The sequence below is a fragment of the Schistocerca nitens genome, chromosome 2, assembly GCF_023898315.1.
Source record: "Schistocerca nitens isolate TAMUIC-IGC-003100 chromosome 2, iqSchNite1.1, whole genome shotgun sequence".
Lineage (NCBI taxonomy): Eukaryota > Metazoa > Arthropoda > Insecta > Orthoptera > Acrididae > Schistocerca > Schistocerca nitens.
In genome coordinates, this window is record NC_064615.1 from 34,886,782 (window position 1) to 34,911,428 (window position 24,647).

Below are 24,647 nucleotides of genomic sequence, written 5' to 3' on the forward strand. Positions count from 1 at the left end.
TAGGGTCTGAGTGAGGTATGGTCAAGTGGTGGGTGCCCCAGGGATCAGTGTTGGGGCCACTCCTGTCCCTCCATTATTTATATAAATGATATGATCTCTAGTCTTAGTGGTAGTTCTAAAATATTTCTGTTTGCTGATGACAGTAGCTTGGTAGTAAAGGATGTTGTGTGCAACAAAACCTGATATTTTAATTTCACAGAATGGGCATATGATTAGTGAAACTGAAGGGTTCAAATTTCTAGGTGTTCAGATAGATAGTAAACTGTCGTGAAAAGCCCACATTCAGGATTTTGTTCAAAGACTTAATGCTGCCGTTTTTACTATTTGAAGGGTATCTGAAGTGAGTGATCGTTCGACATGAAAATTAGTCTACTTTGCCTATTTTCATTCGCTTACATCATGTGGTATTATATTTTTGGATACCTATTCCCATTCTAAAACGATATTTTTGGCTCAGAAATGGGCAGTTTGGGTAATAAGTAGTATAAGTTCACGAACCTCTTGTCGCCCCCTGTTCACAAGTCAGGGTGTTTTACATTGGCCTCTCAATATATATATATTCCTTATGTCATTTCTTGTTAACAATATTAGCTTATTCCCAAGAATAAGCTTCTTTCATTCAGTTAACACTTGGCAGAAATCAAACCTGCATTTGGATTGGACTTCCTTAACTCTTGTGCAGAAAGGTGTGCAGTATACTGCTGCACCCATTTTCAATAATCTACCACTCGAACTCAAAAATCTTAGCAGTATCCACACACTTTCAAATCGAAACTGAAGAGTTTCTTCATGGGTCACTACTCCTACTCTGTTGAGGAGTTCCTTGAAAAATTAAGCTTATTCTTGTTGTGTTGTTGATTGTGTTTACTTAAACTTACGACTTGACTTTTTTCAGGTTCACAAACATTTTATTTTTATCTGTTATTACTTTTATGTTCCATAACCTTGGAGATTTGCTCCTCAATTTGATCCTACGGAACTTGACGTGTAAAAAAATAAATAAAAAGTATCACAAATGTCATTAGCAGTTAGCAAAAAGTTTTAGTAATACACAATTAAGCACTTGTGACACAAACAACTAAAAGTACAAGAAATTACAATCCATCAAATTAAAAGAGCTTAATGAGACAATTATTTTAATGTACAGTCTGCTTATGGATATGAAGTATAAAATTAATTAATTAATGGAAAAGAAATTTGTAATGACTTACTGCAACAAATGTAATAACACTTAATCTGACTAAGCTACAGACAAGACCATCTGACCAAATGAAAGCACTTGTCAAGACAAGTCGATTGATCTACCCACATGTTTATTTATGCACTTAATTAGCTGATAAGAAACATTTGAACTAGTGCTTAATTAAAGTCTGCATAGATAATTATACAAAACAAATAACACAAACAGATTGCATCGTGTGCTGGAGAATGCAACCACACATTATACGCAACATATAGATCGTAAATTTTCAGGGTTTAATTGATGATTTGGTTAATTAAATAATTTTTTCAACACTTTTCCCATAACTTCAATCCCATTATAGCTACATAAATTTGGATGACATTAGTAGAAAGAGCAGCTGATTTCCTATGACACTGATGTGCCACATATATGTATTCAGTACATGTCCAAGGTACAATTCACTAAGACTAAATACAGTCATATTTACACAAAAATTGTTTTTAAAATATTCATCCTAAAATTTATTATAATGTATCATTTTAATCAGCATCTTGGTGTGCATATTTTATATCATTAGTTTTAAGACAGCACGTAAGTGTATTAAGTTGTAATTTGTACTGGTGAACAACTACACAAATTGCTTGTTACGATTAAGGGGAAAGCCAGATGTTATCTCTATAGAAGGCAGCCTTGGTTGGAATATGTTATTCGAGCACAGAGCTGGTTTGCTCTTTGAATTATTTCACAGAGTTAAACTTATATTTTTCAAGTTTCTTAATTCTGTGAACTTACAGATAGGTCAGTGGCACATTTACGAACAGTTTCCTTTAAATTTATAAACATTTTGCAACTCTATATGGGGGCTCTTGTCATATTCAGGTCAAAAATACAACAGCAATAGGTCATTCTTGACCAGTCCACTGCTGAATGTACATAATTCGTTTACAAGTAGTGGCAATTTTTGTTTAATAATCACGTTGTCGGGGCACATCATTTGTACAGTATGTATCCAAACTAACAAACTTATTTTCCTGGTTTTGTATTTCAGTGAGATTTAATTTAATTGTCATTGAGAGGGACAGACAGGAATCGTAGTGACTATGACCCCTATGATCATATTGAGAAACACCACTGGCCAACTTCAACAGAGCAGGCCAAACCAGTAGCCAGCAACTTAGTAACATCGATACACCAGAAAGACAGTCCAACTGCAGCATCAGCCTGCCAGTTGGTACACCTCCAAGATGGGTTGTTTTGGCGTAAGTGGTTGGAAGCAGTGCTTTGGCAAAACAAGTAGACCCAAACCAACATAAATATCTATATTTAGCTGAAGAGATCTCAGTCTGGCAGCATCATCTATAACGGGAGGTCTACGCCAGGCAACATTGTTAGCTACAAGCAGCCAATACACGACTTTCCCTCCGTCACCAACAGGCTTACTGCTGGTTCGAAGTCCATCACCATGGACCCAGTGGCTTACAGCCGATCAGTCACTGCTGGGCTCACTCCAACTGAAACCGACCTTCTGCCCTGGAGGGCAGCTGCTCGAGACCAGGGTGGTGCAGCTGTTTAACCATCTGTGACTGGGTTGACATAATGAAGCTGTACGCCTCCGCTCACAGTGGCAGACACCACTGCTGAGGGCTGTCTTCCTCTACAAGAATCATGGCACGCCCTGCCTTGAGCTGCAGGGCCATGCCGAGACGGTAAATTTGCTGCCACAGACTCAACATCTCAGCATTTCTGCACAGCTACTGGCATCAAATAGTCCACTGCCCACTTGTTCCACCTCCGCCGCTGCACTCGCTGTCGTCAGAATGCACCCAGAGAGGCACTATCACTGCAGAGCATCACTATGAGTGATGTAGTTTGGTCTCCAATAAAATGTATGACTAATAATCACGATTGCTCAGGCAACCATTGGTCATTATTCTGACAACCCACCAGCTCAACTCAACCCTGACACTATGTATACATATTATCCACCCTGGGCCTCTAGAACTACGACACAGACGAGCCCAAGACTTTATTCAGTGGTTGCATTGAAACTCCCAAGAAAAATGAGTATTATTTAAAATTATACCACCCTATTATAGTCTGCAACAAATGAACCACACTTTGTCATCTTCCCATTCTCCTTAATCTTCAAGGTCTGCCTCTGTCATTCGTAACATTATCATTTTATTACCTGAACTGTCAATTAAAAATAACATGTTCTTTCTAAAAAATTTATTAATATTTTGTGTACCAATTATAGTGTGAAAGTGCTTCCACATCTTACTAACCTTTAAAGCTTTAGCTATTTTGAAGACATCTTTCTCTTGTTTTGGACACACACACACGCACACACACACACTAATTTTTTTCTCCTTGATTGATATTTATTTATTTATTTATTTATTTGATAAATGGTTTAAATAATTGAAAAGTAATCTATTGGGAAATGCTAAGAGTTAAGAAATTGTGTTCACTGTAAAGACTAATAATGTTTTCTCACAATCTTTTTTTATTTGTTTTTCAGCAGAACATGGAGCAAGTAACATAATGAGATTGACTGTGCATAATCATCTAACAAAATTCTCATGCTAGCATAACTTCAAGGTAGTTATATGAATACATCATCTATCAATATTCTACTAACCTGAGGTACTGAAGTAAGGAATTTTTCTATTAATACTACTTTATAAGTGACTAATAGCATCTACAGACCACTTCTTTTTGTCACGCACATGTAACATCAGGGTGTATACGCGGACAAAGAAAAAAATTCCCATATTTCCTGGTTAAAAATACCCTTTCTCCTGGGGTGAAAATACACTTTTTCCGTGTCAAGTGACAGTATGCTTTTCCTCGGAACTGTAAAACTTATCAAACCATTGAATCGTTACGGTTCTACACCAGTGTAGAATTTCCCGGCACTTTACAAAACGAAACTTTGGGGGAAAAAAAACACGTTTTCGAGAGATCTGTGATGTGCAGCAACATGTAGGCTGCATTTTCGTATGAAGAAAGTATAAATTTGAATTCCACGAAACACCGCATGTTACTACCCGAAGCCATGAAATCGAGATTGCGATGTGCAGCCAGTCATAGCTCATGTCACGTGATCTCGCCAGTCGATGACGGCGGATATTCAGAGCATAGGACACGTCATGTAGTCAGCCAATAGCAACATCATTTTTAAGTAGCGCGACCACACAAATAGGAAAAGTTAATGGTTTAAATTGATATACATGGTGTTGTTACAAGAAAAGCAAAGATTTCACGTATAATATTGGTCTCTAAGATTAATGAGCTGCAAGAGAACCTAAGTTTTCACATATAATTTTGATCTTTTTTGACATCATGCAAATGAGCCAGTAAAATTTTTAATAACGACATAAATGTCTGATCACCTGAGCTCGAAATTCTTCTAATAGTCGTCCACAAAGAGTTGATTTTTAATGAGAGTCAAACGCTCTGTGATTTAAGAAATTCATTGTACATTCTCGCACATAGTTCATCTTGCGTAAAAGCAAATTTGCTTTGAAAGTAACACTTTTCAAACCACCATTCGCAACATTTTCCAACAACTGTTAGAAATAGGTTCGTTTCAGCAGTTGCCACAGAGCGCCAGATAAAAGGCGCCACCGTGCTTACGCAGCTACGACGCCACACGAAGCCCATATGTTCATACACATCAGAGGATACTCTAAGAGCATCGGAATTTCGTGAACCATACTAAAATGCACCATTCGGCTTAAAGTACACATTTGTATGTCCAGATTCGGATGTAAATTTTCTTGGAGTACCAGTACTGCATTATCATGTTAGGTATTTTATTATGGCATAATGCCATACGTGCTAGAAAATGAAAATGTGCACTTGAAATGCAACGAACAGTTGAAACTAGCCAATGGTGTGGAATTAAACAATTAGTTTCAAATATATGGCCTGCCTCAGCAGAAATGGAGACTGCCCACCTCCCCACTACAACGCAAACTACTCTGTGTGCAAGTCCCGGATCTATGATATTTCCGAACCGGGGCAATACTAGATAACGGCTCCCCTTCCCCTTCCCCCTCCCCCTCTCCAGCGTTTGAGGTACAACGCCACAAATTAAACAGACTTTTCAAAAAATGTTCATTTTGTAGCGCACATCTTTCTGAAGAGTCTGATACATAAAACATATGTCTAGGAAGAAATGTAAGACATGTTATTCGGTCTTAAGTGTGCCAAAGTGCAGTGCCACGCATCATCGCACATCACTGTATTTTGCTCCGTAATGGATGCCATCAAACTATATTCAGGACATTAGACATTAAAATGTCCTGTGGTGCCTCACCTGGTCCCAGTCAGTCGTTTTAACATCTTGTCCCTCTTAAAAAAAAAAAAAACACACACACCCCTCGCAATTAATAGTGGATGGGATTACTTGTAACCGGGAGAACAAGAACTCTTCAGAAAATCTGCACTCTTTATTGCCTATTAGCTAATAACTTGCTGTTATGTGTGAGAAAATTAAACATAGGATACATAAAACCACTAAAGACAAGACACAAACAAGACTACTCATTTCTTCAATCCTAAGTCCTAGCAAATTGTTCTCCCTAATATTGCTACAGCTTTACATGGTGTGCTTTCCTTTCTGTGAAGGAACTATTACACCAAAGTTTGTCAAACGTTTTGCAACACGAAAAAATGAAATGTCATTGTCTAATACTGAAAAAGCTGTTAATAAAAATAGTACCCAAGACTGGTGTGGTTTCTCGAGCTGATAACGTGTATTTTGTCACTGTGTGCTAGATAAAACAAAATAGACCTGTCTAATATTGCACAAGTTGTAATAGACACCAAATAAATGAGACTATTTTGGAACAAATGGTCATTTTTATGATACGACAGAATATAATTCACGAAGTACGAATATCAAATGTCTATTACGCCTACTACAAGCAAAAAGCTTTCTGTTAGGAAATAGTTTCACATTTCATTCATAGACTCCAGCTTCTCAAGCTTGAGATTGAAAAGTAGTAGTACAAAATTTTTATACAAATTTGGAAGCATCATATTCGTCTATAATTTGTGTGATGTCCCCGTTTCTTCTCCTTCCTCGTTCTAACAATCAATCTTGTCATCACTAATTCTGTAACTATTCCTGCCAGTGTCAAAACTTATTCTTCGGTTAACTTCACTAACCCTGCCACAATCACCGGTTTAGTTACCCAGCATTTATTCTCTGGTTAGGCATCATTACGTGTTCGTACAACGCCTTTTCCACGATACTCCCAGAATAGAACTTAAGCGCCTACTAGATGGGGAATGTACAACTGGCCCTCACTAGTGTACAGTCTGGCTGAAAACTTTCTGTCCAAATTTCATTTTCTTGCATACACTGAGAAGATAATATGTAATCTTTCTTACCTGTTATTAGTCGTTTATTTCCACTCTGGCTGTTTGAATCTATGGCTTTCGCTAGTAATTATAACAATGCTGATCATTCCAGACCCAGTCAACCACATAAACAGCTATTGGCATTCGCCCGTTCGGCATTATTCCGCTCAGCTCGTATAGTCCCGTCACCTTTTGTCCACTGAAAAGTTTACTTTTAGATGCGATGAGGATTGCCCTGGCAGAGACATCATGTACACTGTGCACGCATTCAAAAATCAACTTAGAATGTGCAAAAACTAACAGGGATGCGTTTCAAAATCATATGAATAAACAATAGACCAACGTGTGCTGGATGCTGGGTGCTTCGTGAAACAAGTTTTTTTTTCCCCACTCAAGAATATGAATTTGCTGCCCGCGGCAGATACCCCGGTTTTTCCTCCACCCCTTAGATCCGAGCCTGATGCACATACGTGAAGCTGGTAGCTTCGGCGCGCCAGTAAAATTTTTATGGGTAGCATCTAGCCACTTGATGTTACTGTTTATACAGCTAACAGCAACATTTATGTAGCCAGAAGGAGGAAAAGGTACTACAAATATGTGACTCAACTGCGCATGCGCATGAGTCCGCTCGCAACTGCTCAAACAAATACAAACAGTTGTAACATCACGCTCATCAGAGGCCACTTATTGTTCTGAAGCATTGCAAAGTGCTCTTAAAGCCTTTGACACTTTTTGCTCTTGGAAGACGCTTGTATGAGCACTGCTTTGTCATTTTGTATATAATGCATTTCGTTTGCAACTTAAGTCTTATTTTCGTCTTTCTTCTCTCGTTCATGTTTTATTGTTGCGGTATTATTCTGCAGTACTGGGATACAGTAATATTCTTTGTTAGAATATTGGTTCTTACCAGTCAAAAATTACAAAAATCTAACTGAAAACTAAAACAATGAAAATTCCTGAAATTCGAAAAAATTCCCAGGTTTTTCCCCGATTTTCTCACGGATGAAAAAATTCCCTGAGTTCTTCCCGAATCTCCCAGTTGTCTCGGGTCGTATGCGCCCTGAACATATTTACACCTTCACCATCACCAGAAATGGGGGTAAACAAGTGTTAACATTGCCATGAACAGTTCAGATTTTATGGTGTGGGGTTTGTACACTGTGAAACTAAGGATGTCCTCAACCCAAAGGCTGGTCTGAAAATCAGTGCGTTGCTAGGTATCATCCTATGGAAAAATGGTATGCCTGTGTCTTCCTCCAACCTTCGAACTTGCTTACTCCGCCATTTATAGGCGGCTAGTTTAACAGGCTGCAAACCATGCTGTAAACTAGTGTTTTCCACACACAAAAAATCACTGTCTGGGAGCAAAAGCTGCAATTACTGACAGAAAGGATCCTATGACAGATAGAGGAATCGACTCTATAAGTTTGGATTTGTGATCTCACACCTACCTGCACTTATATACTGTAATATAATTGTTAAATTTTCCAGTATTAACTCACAAGTACATGAAGCAAACATTAAACTCAGTCTTTAAGCAGAATACAAATGTCAATGAACAGTTTTGACAAAAAGTTTTCCTTAATTTCCACCAATTAATATTCTGATGAGGGAAGTTTGTCACCAATCAGATTACATCTCTAAGTTGTCATTCTCTGCCAGTTTATTTTAATACTATCTGTTTGGACTGAATTTTTAAAAAGATTCTACATGACATAATGAATCTTATGGATTTGCCCTAGTATGATGGCAGGCTTCCTTATACTTCCTCCTAATTTGTCTTTGTCATTGCTATTCTGGTGTAAGCCATCTCCAAAGAGCACCCGCCAGAACAATAATAATAGAAGATCTCTCAGCCATGCAAGGAAGTCCACTAAGTTGTGTAATCATAACACACAATCCCCCCCCCCCAGTCCAAGCTTCCATTTCATGATTTACCACATGTGACTTCCCTGTCCGCAACAGGAGGAGTTGCAGGTGCTGTATTCCTATTGCAATCCCCTGCTGCCACTTCCTCCCCTAACTATATAGCTGATAGTGTATGTGTGAAGATGTGTTCCGTTTGCTTCTTTGTCTGCACTGAGAACTGACATTTTCTAAATGCTTAGCTACAACTTCAACCTTGTTTATGTGCCTGTCTACCGGTCAATGCCTTAACTACACAGTGAGTGGATGTATCTACATTCTTCCCACTGTTTTTATTCCACTCAGGAGTTATCAGTATCATATTATCTCAATGTGTGGCATTTCGGTGTTTGTACGAGTTCTTGAAAACTGGAAACATGCATATTCCTCGGTGAAAGGAAATCAGAAGATGTAATTCAATATTTTAGTATTACACGGTCAAGTGGCATTAATGTGATCACCATCTAGGTTTGATGTCAACGTGCAGTAACCACTCACATAAGGCAGGTGGCAGCACTAACAGTATAGGGTATACAAAGCTTGTCAAGGGGACACAGAAAACAGTGTTGTCGTTATTGTAATGCAGAAATGGAGTGATTTATCTGATGTCCAAAAGCGCATGATCATTGGCTTTTGGGCCAAGGATAGAAACATTTTCAAAACACCCAAGTGTGTACATTTTCACATGCCACTGTGGTTAAAGTATAGAGGGCACGACACAACCAGCACTGAGGTAACCACGGTGCATCACGGGCCACAGGTGATGGGTGAACAATGGCTGAGCAGATGTGTACGGGCGAACAGTCGTGCAACTGACCACCGAGATGAACTGAGGGACTGCCAACAGCCTCTCCTCAATGACCATTCGGCAAACACTGCAGCGTACGGCAGGCGCCCGGTTCACGCACCCATGCCGAAACCTGTTCGTCGGTGATGAAGGTTGGAATTTGCACGCCACTACTGCAACTGGATGTTCACAGACTGGAGACAGGTGACCTTTTCCGATGTATAGTGTCTTATGGTTCATCCGATTGATGGTGTGGATGGCATGAAACATCTGAAAGCAAAGAGTCCAGGCCGGAGGAGGGACAGTTATGGTCTGCGGAAAGTTTTCCTGGCATTTCCTGTAAGATTTCATCATTCTGGAAGGCACAGTCGATCAACACAAGTATGCATCTATCCTCAAGGGATGATGTCCACCCCTCAGCATATCGTATCTACCAGCAGGACAAAGCAATATGTCACACAGCTTACAGTGTACGTGCATAGTTCGAAGATCACCAGGATGAGTTTACCGTTCTCCCTTTGCCATTTGCGAAGTCAGTCAAGAATCTGTGGGACCTCTTCAGTCAGGCTGTTCGCACAATGGATCCTCAACTAAGAAACTTAGCACACTTGGCGACTGTGCTGGAGTCGGCACCACTCCACGTAGTCACATTATTGTGACTGGACAGTGTAATGTGTTCTCCAGCATTTTATTGCCAGTGTGATCACTGTGTGAGAGCACAGGTGACTTCAATCAGGTTATTGAGTTTACACAAGATAAAAGTTTTGGGAATTGTCCACCATATTAGCAGACAGACTTACTTTTGAATTCACGGAATGATTCTTTATTTTTGTTACACTTTCTTTGGCCTTTTTTTTTTGGCTGTTTAAATCTGAGATAAAGCTCTCTCTGATTTTGTAGCAACTTTTTGGCGAGGTTACTCAACTGGAGTGGGGTCTTCGCATGTAACTGTAAAGCATATATTTTGATTTTTAATTTTTTTTTCTTTCATAAAATACAGAAATACAATTGTGAGCCATTTCCACCAATGCCTAATTAAGCACAGTAGTGTTCAAATGTACCTGCAGCTCGAAGAACAATTGGTTTTGACTATTTATGACTTATTCAATAAGTGACAAATGTCAGCAGGTGCTGCCAGAATTATATTCTCATAAGATAAAAAAAGAAAGTATTGAACTGGACTGCCGTACCAAAGCGTATCAAGAGAAAATTTTATAAAACTGTAATCTGAAAAAATATATACGATTAGGATGACTCACAATTCTGTCCAGTTCTTTTGCACCACTTTTCCTTGGAGACCGTGTCTGTTCCCACTTTTGTGCCAAATGCCTTGCCCCATAAATTGAATCTGTAGGGCTCCAGTGACGGAAAGCTTCTTCTCCATCAAAGAAAATAAACATCAGACTCATGTCTTCCTAAATTACAAACAAAAAGAAAACTGTAAGTTACTTGCACATAAACAGATAAGAAAAAGTAATGTTGCATATCATACAATACATACATTTAATCAAAATTGCAGTAGTTAAAAGTTAATTTTGTGTATGTTCACCCTACACTACTGACACTACTTTGGATGGATTCAATCAGCTTAGTGAACAGTTCCTATAGAATATTCCTTAGGTAAAGCTATCCTCAGCTAAGAACGGCAACGGGGATGTTGATATAAATGGAAAGCATCTATTATGTCATGGACAGGCACATTAAAAATGATTCAAGAGGAGCACACTGGCCACGACATTTGAGTTCTACACTCAACATACTACACGTTGATAACAAACTGACCTCATAATGATGCACTATCAACCACAAAAAGAAGAAAACTACCAATAGCACTACCATATAACAAAACAGTAGTTGTAGGGATCTCTCACGTGTACCTTTAACCCCACAAGGAAACCATTTTGGGTACACGGAAGTCAGAACACCTGTTAATGCCTTCAGTCAGTCCACCACCACTGTATTTTGGTGTTTTGCAGATTTATAGCTTATTTCATATTTCAGACCCACTAAAAATGTAAATACAGAGGTTTTCCTGCATTACACATTTGGGAACAGTGTAGTGCTCCTATTAATATGCTCTAATCTAAAATGTTCTCCTATTCAATGTCTTTCTATTAATTGCATAAAACATGGTGGGCCAATATGCACAGAGTTTATCCTTGATTGAAACAAACCGTCAGTTTGAGAAAGAAATCAAACAGCATAATCCTGACACATTGGATCAGTGAACACAGCTGTTGGTTAAAAATTTACAGCAATCAGCAGAAATATTATTTCCACCTAATTTCATCTCGGTAAATGTGAAATGCAAACTATCTTTAGTGCATCAAAATATTCGAGGGCTTAGAAGTAAAATTAATGAACTACTTATGTGTATTGATGAATTAGAGTCATCGAACCCAGTTGATATAATTTGCCTCTCTGAATATCATGTGACCACTGGTATAGACATGTTAAACCTTACTGAATTTAAGTTAGCCTCTTACTTCTGTAGACAAAATATGGAGAAAGGAGGAGTTGCCACATTTGTTAAAAACAGTTTTAAATTTAAGAATATTGACTTTAATAAATTTTGCTAAGAGTAGCACTTAGAAGCATGTGCAACAGAGATAGGATTTCATAATAGGTCCTTTATAATAGTAGCCATATACAGACCATCTTCAGGAAATTTCAACCTGTCTATAAATGGTCTTGATTTATTATCTCATCTAAAATTAAAAAAAAAAACAAAGAACTAGTGGTTGCTGGTGATTTTAATATAGATATCCTGAAAAACACTGTCAGTGAACAGTTACTGAAATCAGTTACATTGTCATTCAATTTAATTTATACTGTAAATTTCCCAACTACGGTATACAAATGTTCTAAGACTGCCATTGATAATATCTTTATAGACAATTCTAGGCAACTAAGCCACATTACAAAACCAGTAGTAAATGGGCTGTCTGACCATGACATGCAACACCTAACATTAAAGTTTGAAAATTGTCAGGGTAAAACATCTATCAGAACTGAGTACTGAAGGCCAATAAAACAGTCAAAAACTGAGAAGTTTAGGAGATTGCTCAAGGAAATTAATTGGATGGATGTTTACAGCATCTAAGACACAAATGGAAAATACAAAACATTCATTAATAAAGTTAGCACCTTATTTGAAAATTGTTTTCCCCTGAAGGTAACTCAAATTAAGCAGAAGTCTAATAATAAACCATGGATCACACAAGGTATAAAGATATCATGCGAGACAAAAAGGAAACTCTATCTGCTATGTAGGGACACCTTTGATACTAGCATTATAGCTCATTACAAAAATTACTGCAAAATATAGAAGAAGGTTATCCAGAAATCTAAACACCTGCATTATGAGAAGAAGATAAATACATCCAGCAATAAAATAAAAACAATATGGGATATAGTTAAGTCAGAGACAGGTAGGACCAAAAATAGGGAGGAACAAATAGCTCTAAAAATAAATGAAACCCTGGTAACAAACGCACATTGTGTTGCAAACCATTTAAACAAGTATTTTGTCTCTGTTATTGATAGCATGGGGTTGTCAGGTTCAGTAAATAATGCAATGGAATATCTGAGACCAGTGCAGGCAAGCAATCTCAGTAAAATGGAACAGACACTTACTTCACTCAAAGAAATAGAATCCATCATAAAGTCCTTGAAATCAAGCATTCTATTGGTTATGATAACATATCAACAAAGTTATAAAAGAGTGTTCTTGTGAGGTTAGACATATCTTAAGTTGTTTGTGTACTCAATCACTTGTCACAGGAACATTCCCGGACTGGCTTAAATATGCTGAAGTTATACCTCTCCACAAGAAAGGGGACAAAGAAATGCCATCATATTACCGACCAATCTCACTTTTGCCAGCTTTTTCAAAAATCTTTGGAAAGGTTATGTTCAAGCATCTACTTAAGCACCTTTGTGAAAATACACTACTGGCCATTAAAATTGCTACACCATGAAGATGACGTGCTACAGACGCAAAATTTAACCGACAGGAAGACGATGTTGTGATATGCAAATGATTAGCTTTTCAGAGCATTCACACTAGGCTGGAGCCGGTGGCGACACCTACAACGTGCTGACATGAGGAAAGTTTCCAACCGATTTCTCATACACAAACAGCAATTGACCGGCGTTGCCTGGTGAATCGTCGTTGTGATGCCTCATGTAAGGAGGAGAAATGTGTACCATCACGTTTCCGACTTTGATAAAGGTCGGATTGTATCCTATCGCGATTGCGGTTTATCGTATCGCAACATTGCTGCTCACGTTGGTCGAGATCCAATGACTGTTAGCAGAATATGGAATCGGTGGGTTCAGGAGGGTAATATGAAACGCCGTGCTGGATCCCAACGGCCTCGTATCACTAGCAGTCGAGATGAAAGGCATCTTATCTGCATGGCTGTAATGGATCCTGCAGCCACGTCTCGATCCCTGAGTCAACAGATGGGGACGTTTGCAAGACAACAACCATCTGTACGAACAGTTCGATGACGTTTGTAGCAGCGTGGACTATCAGCTCGGAGACCATGGCTGCGGTTACCCTTGACGCTGCATCACAGACAGGAGCGCCTGCGATTGTGTACTCAACGACGAACTTGGGTGCACGAATGGCACATCATCATTTTTTCGGATGAATTCAGGTTCTGTTTACAGCATCATGATGGTCGCATGTGTGTTTGGCGACATCGTGGTGAATGCACATTGGAAGCGTGTATTCGTCATCGCCATACTGGTGTATCACCCGCCATGATGGTATAAGGTGCCATTGGTTACACGTCTTTGTCACCTCTTGTTCGCATTCACGTCTTGGTCACCTCTTGTTCGCACTGACGGTACTTTGAACAGTGGATGTTACATTTCAGATGTGTTACGACCCGTGGCTCTACCCTTCATTCAATCCCTGTGAAACCCTACATTTCAGCAGAATAATGCACGACCGCATGTTGCACGCCCTGTACGGGCCTTTCTGGATACAGATAATGTTCGACTGCTGCCCTGGCCAGCACATTCTCCAGATCTCTCACCAACTGAAAACGTCTGGTCAATAGTGGCCGAGCAACTGGCTCATCACAATGCGCCAGTCACTACTCTTGATGAACTGTGGTATCGTGTTGAAGCTGAATGGGCAGCTGTACCTGTACGCGCCATCCAAGCTCTGTTTGACTTAATGCCCAGGCGTATGAAGGCCGTTATTACGGCCAGAGTTGGTTGTTCTGGGTACTGATTTCTCAGGATCTATGCACCCAAATTGCGAGAAAATGTAATCACATGTCAGTTCTAGTATAATATATCTGTCCAATGAATACCCGTTTTCATCTGCATTTCTTCTTAGTGTAGGAATTTTAATGGCCAGTAGTGTAACATACTGTCAAAGTCACAGTTTGGGTTTCTTACGGGTTCTGATATTGAGAAGGCTATTTACAATTACAGTGAAAATGTCCTTAATTCATTAGACAACAAATTAGGGGCAACGGGCATATACTGTGACCTGTCAAGGACTTTTGACTGTGTGAATCACAGCATTCTTTTAAGTAAATTAAAATATTATGGCATCACTGGTAGTGCTGCAAAGTGGTTTCAGTCACATCTTACTAATAGAAAACAAAGGGTGTCATTACGTAACACTTCAGCAGTAGGCAATTGGACGTCATTTGAGTGGGAAGAAATTACATGTGGTGTTCCCAAGGTTCCATACTAGGTCCACTACTCTTTTTTGTGTATATTAATGACCTGTCATCTGTTACATTACCAGATGCCAAGTTTGTCTTATTTGCAGATGACACAAACATTGCAATAAATGGTAAATCAAATATAAATTTAGAAAGGGCAGCTAATCAAATTTTTACTGACATTAATAAGTGGTTCATAGCCAATTCACTGTCATTAAACTTTAAAAAGGCCCTTATATGCAGTACAGGACTTCCAAGAGTTTTCCTTGTAGTGTGTGTATAAAATATGACGACATGGAAATAGAAGTTGAGAGTGTAAAATTCTTGGGATTACAACTTGATAATAAATTCAGTTGGGAGCGACATACTAACGAACTGCTAAAGCGCCTAAACAAATCTGTGTTTGCAATGTGAATGATGTCAGACATAGAAGATATAAATATAAAAATACTGGCATATTTTGCTTATTTTCACTCCATTATGTCATATTGTATAATATTTTGGGGAACTCCACAAACCGAGAAAACATTTTTTAGAGTACAGTGAGAGTAATGTGTAGTGTAAATCCACGAACATCATGTCGAAACCTATTCAAAGAATTGGGCATACTAACCACAGCTTCTAAGTATATTTATTCCTTAATGAAGCTTGTTGTAAATAATACATCTCTTTTTCCTACTAACTGCTTAGTACACAGTATCAATACTAGGAATAAGAACAATATATATAAAGATTTAAAATCATTTACTCTTGCCCAGAAAGGAGTCCAGTATTCAGCAACGTGTACTTTCAATAAGTTACCAGCAACCATTAAGAGTTTAGTTTCAGACAAGGCACAATTTAAACATAATTTAAAAGAATTTTTGGTGGCCAACTCCTTCTATTCCATCCATTAATTTCTCAACATCTGCAGTAGACCATTTTAATGAAAATTTATTGTACTTTAATTTTTGACAATACTTGGTTGTAACAGCGAAGTAACTATGTACTGTGTGAAAGATGGATGTATGGAAATCAGATGTAAGTTTTAAGTCTGTAAATAGTGGAAGTTTGATTTTAAATCTTGTACATAACTGTTCTTCACTGAGGATCATTGAAGTGAATAATTTACTTTAATTTTTGATAATACTTGGTTGTAATAGCCAAGTAACTAGCTACTGTGTGAATGATAGATTAAATGAAAGCAGATGTAAGTATTAAACCTGTAAATACTAGAAGTTTAATTTTAATTCATGTACATGATTTTACTACTTATTGACTGAGGATCATTAAAATTAATGAAACTCAAGTTTTTCTAATTACGTTTTTGTAATGTGTGTATCTGACATGTTCCACACCCAGGAGGATCCCCTCTTTTGTGGGTCTATGGAATGATTAATCTAATCTAATCTTTATGAAGAGGTCTGTGGACAGCCTGTTTTCATACACTGCTTTCTGCCTGCATTTAATTTGTATTCAGCTAACTATCCAGAATTTCTGTAAGCAAGAGGCAATGGACACCTCTGACCGTAGCTTTTCATGAATGAAAATACATATTGTAAAACACTTTGTGCCATATGTTCTGATAAAGTAGATTCAATTGTACACATGGACCACTGTGGTTTAGATCTGCTTGTAAAGGCACTGTACCACTTTTGCTTGTATGTAAGTGTTATTGCAGAATATTAACAACCCCTAACGCTCTTATCCTTGGAAATTCCACTTTTAACAGCCTTGGGGTTAGTTGCTGTATCTTTACTCATGCATCATGAGCTTTCCTATTCATTTGTAACTCTTTGGGAAAATGTATTTTGTACTTATCTTCACACATATCTCCCCTGGATATATCAGAATATCATGTCGCATTCTTTAACTGTAGGGAAACCATAGTGAAATGGTTCAAAAACAGGCAACTTGTTACAATAGCACACAAAACTTAATGATAGTGCATTGGGATGGAGCCTAATTATGAGTGACTGAGTCTAGTGTTTTAAGCACTATGTAATCTCACACAGTCGAATGTTGAATACATTTACTCAACAGATGGACATTATTGAGATATTCCACAGAATAATTTCACAACAAAATAAAAATTGTTCTACTTACAAACCAGCACCAGAAACAAGTGCACTCAGATACCTCTTAAATTACTAACTTCAAGTGACAACTAGATAGGAAATGCTTTTCACATCATAAATTTATTTTCTTCTATCTATATTTAACTAAATCACATTTTAGAAAGTTTTCATATATAAACAACATAAATGTAAACAAATTAAATTGACGAACTGGACAGAATCATCATATCGGCACTCATAGTTCTTTAGTTGGATACTTTCAATATTTATATCATCCACCGATTCACATTGTGGTACAGTATTTACATTCTGTAACAAAATGCTAATCAATAAACATTAAAGCACATACACAATGAGTCATTCAAGTTAATGTGGCAAATGATTACTATAACTGCTTCATTAAGCACTTAATGTATCCCAGGGTCTCAAGAGCTCTTTCAGCAAAAAATGTGGACTGTTACTGGTATCACAAGGTGGATGGCAAATTATGCGAGTGCACTCGCAATTAATATTAGGCAAGAAGATGAATGGCCATGTCTAAATACTCAGCACAGAGTACAAATAATAAATTCAGGAAAAGTGTACAACTAATTCTCAAACTGAGATGGAAAGTTACACGGACGTTCCTCGACTTGCTGGACAATTCTGTAACTACAACCTCTGGTAATAAAGTTCGGTGAATAGTCCTGTAACATCAACTCAGATGAACTATGAACTACAGTTACCTTATTGTCCTTCGAAATAATCACCTCCCATAACTATGCGCCACTGAGCTCTGCGATACATATCCTGAAAACTTTGCATGAAGTATTTCTTTGGGATGACGTTCAAAAGCCGCATCACATTTTGTTGGACGTCAGGAATATCATCAAATCTTTTTCCTTTCAAAGCGAGTCTGAGTTGAGGGAATAGGAAGAAGTCTGGAGGATTGAGATCTGGCGAGTATGGTGGCTGTTCAAGTTGCACCACCTCCTCTTTTTCCAGGAACTGTTTGACGATATTGACTGTGCGTGGGTGAGCATTGTCATGAAAAAAAGAAAAACCAGAAACCTTGTTGTGCATACTGGGGTCATACCCTGTGTAGATATTGTATGAAATGGGTCAAAATTTCAACGTACTGTGCAGTGTTCAACGTCGTTCCTTCAGGCAGAAATTCCTTGTGGATAATGCCTCGACTATTGATGAAGGTGGTGAGCACTGCTTTGATGAGAGATGTTTCAGTTTTGGTCTTTTCCCAATGAGATGATGTCAGAGAACACCATTCAATGCTTTGACGTTTAGTTTCAGGGTTGTACCGGAGACGCCAGGTTTCACCCTCAGTGACAATACGGTTCACGAAATTGAATGTCTCATCCACCGTTTCAAAAAAATCCTGTGAAGCCTCTAAATGTGCCTGCTTCTGATCACCAGTCAAATGATGTCACACAAGATGACAAATGTTTTCCTCTTCCCTAACTGCTGGGTAAGGATGTGTTGCACAGATTCACGGTTCATCTGCAGTTCATCCGCAAACATATGCACAGTTTCCAGAATGAGATTTTCACTCTGCAGCGGAGTGTGCGCTGATATGAAACTTCCTGGCAGATTACAACTGTGTGCCCGACCGAGACTCGAACTCGGGACCTTTGCCTTTCGCGGGCAAGTGCTCTACCATCTGAGCTACCGAAGCACGGCTCACGCCCGGTACTCACAGCTTTACTTCTGCCAGTACCTCATCTCCTACCTTCCAAACTTTACAGAAGCTCTCCTGCGAACCTTGCAGAACTAGCACTCCTGAAAGAAAGGATATTGCGGAGACATGGCTTAGCCACAGCCTGGGGGTTGTTTCCAGAATGAGATTTTCACTCTGCAGCGGAGTGTGCGCTGATATGAAACTTCCTGGCAGATTAAAACTGTGTGCCCGACTGAGACTCGAACTCGGGACCTTTGCCTTTCGCGGGCAAGTGCTCTACCATCTGAGCTACCGAAGCACGACTCACGCCCGGTACTCACAGCCATGTCTCCGCAATATCCTTTCTTTCAGGAGTGCTAGTTCTGCAAAGTTCGCAGGAGAGCTTCTGTAAAGTTTGGAAGGTAGGAGACGAGATACTGGGAGAAGTAAAGCTGTGAGGACGGGGCGTGAGTCGTGATTGGGTAGCTCAGATGGTAGAGCACTTGCCCGCGAAAGGCAAAGGTCCCGAGTTCGAGTCTCGGTCGGGCACACAGTTTTAATCTGCCAGGAAGTTTCATATGCACAGTTAATTGACAGTCGTTTGTGATTAATGTCCTCACTTTCCCAACGTTTTCATCACTGAGAGTGGTAACTGGTCATCTGCTACGGGCATTGTCACAAACACTTTCTCAGACTCCTCAAAAATGGACGAACCACTCTTACACACAGTTCATGGACAATGCTTGATCCCCATAAACACATACCAGCATTGGATGCGTTTCTTTCAGTGTCTTGCCAAGCTTAGAACAAAACTTTAAATAGATCCTTTGCTTCTTCATTGTCCTGTTCTCAGTTCAGAACCAACACACTAAACACGCACTTCATCCAACAGGCCTAACACCGAACACACATGATGATCAACTGAACTACGGTGGGATGGGTTTTCCACACTGGACACTATGCAGGTGCAGCGTTGTGAGTCACCTGAGTTGCCTGATCGACCGTTCTGATTTCATTCACTGAACTTTATTGTCAGAGGTTGTATATAACATGTTGGGAGACATGTCGACTCACACAATGTATAACTAGCCACACTAAACAACTTACCTGATTACAATAAAGTGGCATGATGGGAAACTGAGTTATTAATTAACAGACAACAGAAAATTTAAAAGCAACCATACAGGAAGCTTACTGGAGGGATATGTATAATGTGACAAGATGTCTATTCCAGACTAAATGTATTTTGTCTCAAGTACAGATAGTGTTGAGGATCAATGGACAAAGTTCAAAACCATCGTACAATGTGCTTTAGATGAGTATGTGCCAAGCAAGATCGTAAGAGATGGAAAAGAGCCACCGTGGTACAACAACCGAGTTAGAAAACTGCTGCGGAAGCAAAGGGAGCTTCACAGCAAACATAAACATAGCCAAAGCCTTGCAGACAAACAAAAATTACGCGAAGCGAAATGTAGTGTGAGGAGGGCTATGCGAGAGGCATTCAATGAATTCGAAAGTAAAGTTCTATGTGCTGACTTGGCAGAAAATCCTAAGAAATTTTGGTCTTATGTCAAAGCGGTAGGTGGATCAAAACAAAATGTCCAGGCACTCTGTGACCAAAATGGTACTGAAACAGAGGATGACAGACTAAAGGCCGAAATACTAAATGTCTTTTTCCAAAGATGTTTCACAGAGGAAGACTGCACTGTAGTTCCTTCTCTAGATTGTCGCACAGATGACAAAATGGTAGATACCAAAATAGACGACAGAGGGATAGAGAAACAATTAAAATCGCTCAAAAGAGGAAAGGCCGCTGGACCTGATGGGATACCAGTTCGATTTTACCCAGAGTACGCGAAGGAACTTGCCCCCCTTCTTGCAGCGGTGTACCGTAGGTCTCTAGAAGAGCGTAGCGTTCCAAAGGATTGGAAAAGGGCACAGGTCATGCCAGTTTTCAAGAAGGGACATCGAACAGATGTGCAGAACTGTAGACCTATATCTCTAACGTCGATCAGTTGTAGAATTTTGGAACACGTATTATGTTCGAGTATAATGACTTTTCTGGAGACTAGAAATCTACTCTGTAGGAATCAGCATGGGTTTCGAAAAATACGGTCGTGTGAAACCCAGCTCGCGCTATTCGTCCACGAGACTCAGAGGGCCATAGACACAGGTTCACAGGTAGATGCCGTGTTTCTTGACTTCCGCAAGGCGTTCGATACAGTTCCCCACAGTCGTTTAATGAACAAAGTAAGAGCATATGGACTATCAGACCAACTGTGTGATTGGATTGAGGAGTTCCTAGATAACAGAATGCAGCATGTCATTTTCAATGGAGAGAAGTCTTCCGAAGTAAGAGTGATTTCAGGTGTGCCGCAGGGGAGTGTCATAGGACCGTTGCTATTCACAATATACATAAATGACCTGGTGGATGACATTGGAAGTTCACTGAGGCTTTTTGCAGATGATGCTGTGGTGTATCGAGAGGTTGTAACAATGGAAAATTGTGCTGAAATGCAGGAGGATCTGCAGCGAACTGACGCATGGTGCAGGGAATGGCAATTGAATCTCAATGTAGACAAGTGTAATGTGCTGCGAATACATAGAAAGATAGATCCCTTATCATTTAGCTACAAAATAGCAGGTCAGCAACTGGAAGCAGTTAATTCCATCAATTATCTGGGAGTATGCATTAGGAGTGATTTAAAACGGAATGATCATATAAAGTTGAACGTCAGTAAAGCAGATGCCAGACAGATTCATTGGAAGAATCCTAAGGAAATGCAATCCGAAAACAAAGGAAGTAGGTTACAGTACGCTTGTTCGCCCACTGCTTGAATAGTGCTCAGCAGTGTGGGATCCGTACCAGACAGGGTTGATAGAAGAGATAGAGAAGATCCAACGGAGAGCAGCGCGCTTCGTTACAGGATCATTTAGTAATCGCGAAAGCGTTACGGAGATGACAGATAAACTCCAGTGGAAGACTCTGCAGGAGAGACGCTCAGTAGCTCGGTACGGGCTTTTGTTGAAGTTTCAAGAACATACGTTCACCGAGGAGTCAAGCAGTATATTGCTCCCTCCTACGTATATCTCGCGAAGAGACCATGAGGATAAAATCAGAGAGATTAGAGCCCACACAGAAGCATACCGACATTCCTTTTTTCCACGAACAATACGAGACTGGAATAGAAGGGAGAACCGATAGAGGTACTAAGGGTACCCTCCGCCACACACCGTCTGGTGGCTTGCGGAGTATGGATGTAGATGTAGATATACACAGCTTTTTAACAATCTTTAATAGCCCATTTCCCAAGAAAATAATTAAGAATGGAGCATAAAAAATCTCTGGATTATAAAAGTAATAAAATTATCATGTGCAAGGAAAAGCAAATTGTCTGAAATTTTAGGACAAATGGAGAAATAGGACTGATTACATATTACAAGAATTACTGTGCTGCCTTAAGGAAACTGATAAAGAAGAAAAATCCCTGTATAAGGTCTGAAACCACCAATTCAGATAATAAAATTAAATCTATATAGTCAAAAGAGAAACTAGGAAATCAGTTAAGGAATGTAAGGACTTTGTTATTCAAGAAAATAGCCAAATAATAAATGAGAGTGATCAGATAGCCAATGTATTTAATAATAACACACTTTAAGCATCCCAGAAGACTGGCGTGGTCAATTCAATGGATAAAGCAATAGAAATGTGCAATAAGCAATGCCTTATATGAAGGCATGTGAAAAGCAATGCCTCTGAATTTCTTACATGAAAACTCTTAAAGCTTTCTAAATAAAACAAACTTTATTAACTCTGGAGAGAATGGTCCGTGATCACCATCTACCTCCATCACTGTTATCTGAACCTGCCACTATTCTGCATGAAGAATGGCATAAGATTCTGTTGAAAACTACACAGGACTGGTATTTATCCATTCCCAGACAAATCGAACCTGTTTTGAATCACAACAGGTGTCGAATATGGAATTAGGCAAGGTAATGTGTTACATTTTTGGTATTTCTACATTTTTGTCCACCCCTGTACAGTGAAAAGTATTGGATTCATTAAGATAATAAATTACAGGCTACTGGTATATTCTGTGATCAGCCAAAGGGATCTGGCTGGTAAAGCACAATATTCTTTTAAGTAAATTACAACACTATGGTGCAAAAGGTTCCATCTTAGTGTCTTACTTTTTCTTGCATACATTAATAACCTTTCATCAATAACATTACAATGTTCCAAGTTGGTTTTGTTTACAGATGATACCAAAACAGCAGTAAAAAGCAATTCCAGTATTGTTTTTAGGAATCCTTAAATGAGATTTTCATGTCTATCAATAAATAATTCTTATCCAATTCTTGGTCACTAAACTTTGAAAACACAGATTATATGTAGATCAGAACTTGTAAAATGTATTCTCCAAGTGCACGTCTAAAATATGACAGCAAGCTGACAAAAGATGTTGTCGGTAGTCAATTCTTGGGATTACAGCTTGATGATAAATTCAGTTGGGACAAGAATAGAACTGCTGAGGCACTTAAACAAGTCTTTAATTGCAATGCACCCAGTAGCACTGCCGATGTGTTTCACTTTGTTCCATTACTACCACTTGTCCACTGGCAGTCCATATGAATGTCCCAAGCAGGCTAATATTGCTCCCACTGTCCTGCATCCATGGCACAATGCATGTTTTGAGCAACCATTTGCCTAGCTGATGGCATATGCTAGCAAAACCATTGACCTAGAGTAACAATAAATGTGACTAATTCATCGAATCTGTTGACACATTTGCAATGATCCACAGTCCAATTTGAATTATCCTATGACTGCTGTCAGATCTGCCACAAATCACCATTAATCCTAATCTACAAAGCTGGCAAGCCTCCAACCTCCACATCTTGTGATGAGACATGAACATCAACCTTTTTGTCATTTACTTGTGGTTTCACTGTCCCCTAAACGCCTTCCATAAATTCTCACAACAGTAGCATGAAAAAATCCAACCAGATCTGCCATTCTTGAGATGTTCATTAACAGGTGCCGGGCGATAATCTGCCCTTTATCGAAGCTGCTTATGTCAGTTTCACCATTCACGATCCGTATCATCATTAGAATGATTACCCATTATCTCTGCCCTGCTTACAGACTTTCTTTACCATGTCACATGCCCACAACACAAATAGGTGGCATTCTGTTTTGCAGGGTGCAGTGCACATAATAGTTTGACTTATCGGTGTATATAGTTAACAATAATTTTTAAAAATTCATGTGTCAACAATGGGGCAGTAATGAGAACAATTTAATTAAGAGTTGTAACTGATTTTCTGTTGATGGTGTGTGGCTACAATAGCCCAAGAATTATTGTGCACCTTTGTACACTGTACATTTACATGTTTTATGACAAGTCTTAACTAAAAATATATTCAGTTTTTTTTTTTTTTGTCTTATTGAACATCCATGAGGACCATTTCATTTAGGATCTATCTCAGGGATATTACAATGTCCCCCCTACTGCCTTCTCTTCCTTTTTGATAATATATTTTCTTGTTTTATGATATGTTCTACACTCTTGACAATCACTTCACTAGGATCTATCAAACAAGACATCCATCCAATCTAACCTAGTCTTTTTTCTTCATAGCTTATGGCAAGGGGGTGGGCACGGATTGGATAGATGGAGTAAAGGGACCAAACTACGAACTTATCAGTCCTTCCATCCTACACGTCAAGCCAGGAACTGTCCTCAGAGAGAAAGAACACTAAGAACAAATTCTGATGAACATGGTTGTAACAGAGACTCAATAAAAATGATACGAGCAAGTAGAATTGAGAGAGGGATAAGAGGGTAAAGGTGGGTGAGCAGCTCCACAGCCAAGTTATAAAATCTCAGCAAAGAGAACAGGAACGACAACAATGACAGTAAATCAACAATGGATGTAACAGAATAAGAATAATTAAAACGGTGTGAAGGGCAGGAGCCAGGCTGGACCAACG

At 39.0% G+C, this 24,647-nt stretch overlaps 1 protein-coding gene across 2 annotated transcripts in view; it reads right to left on the reverse strand.

The window, feature by feature from the left end:
• Positions 1 to 24,647, reverse strand: part of LOC126235700 (glutaminyl-peptide cyclotransferase-like) — a 93,849-nt gene that overhangs the window by 10,313 nt on the left and 58,889 nt on the right. For both annotated transcript variants that reach the window (XM_049944455.1, XM_049944454.1), the window contains exon 4: positions 10,508 to 10,663. In XM_049944455.1, the coding sequence (XP_049800412.1) occupies positions 10,508 to 10,663 (156 nt within the window). The remainder of the gene's footprint in view (positions 1 to 10,507; positions 10,664 to 24,647) is intronic.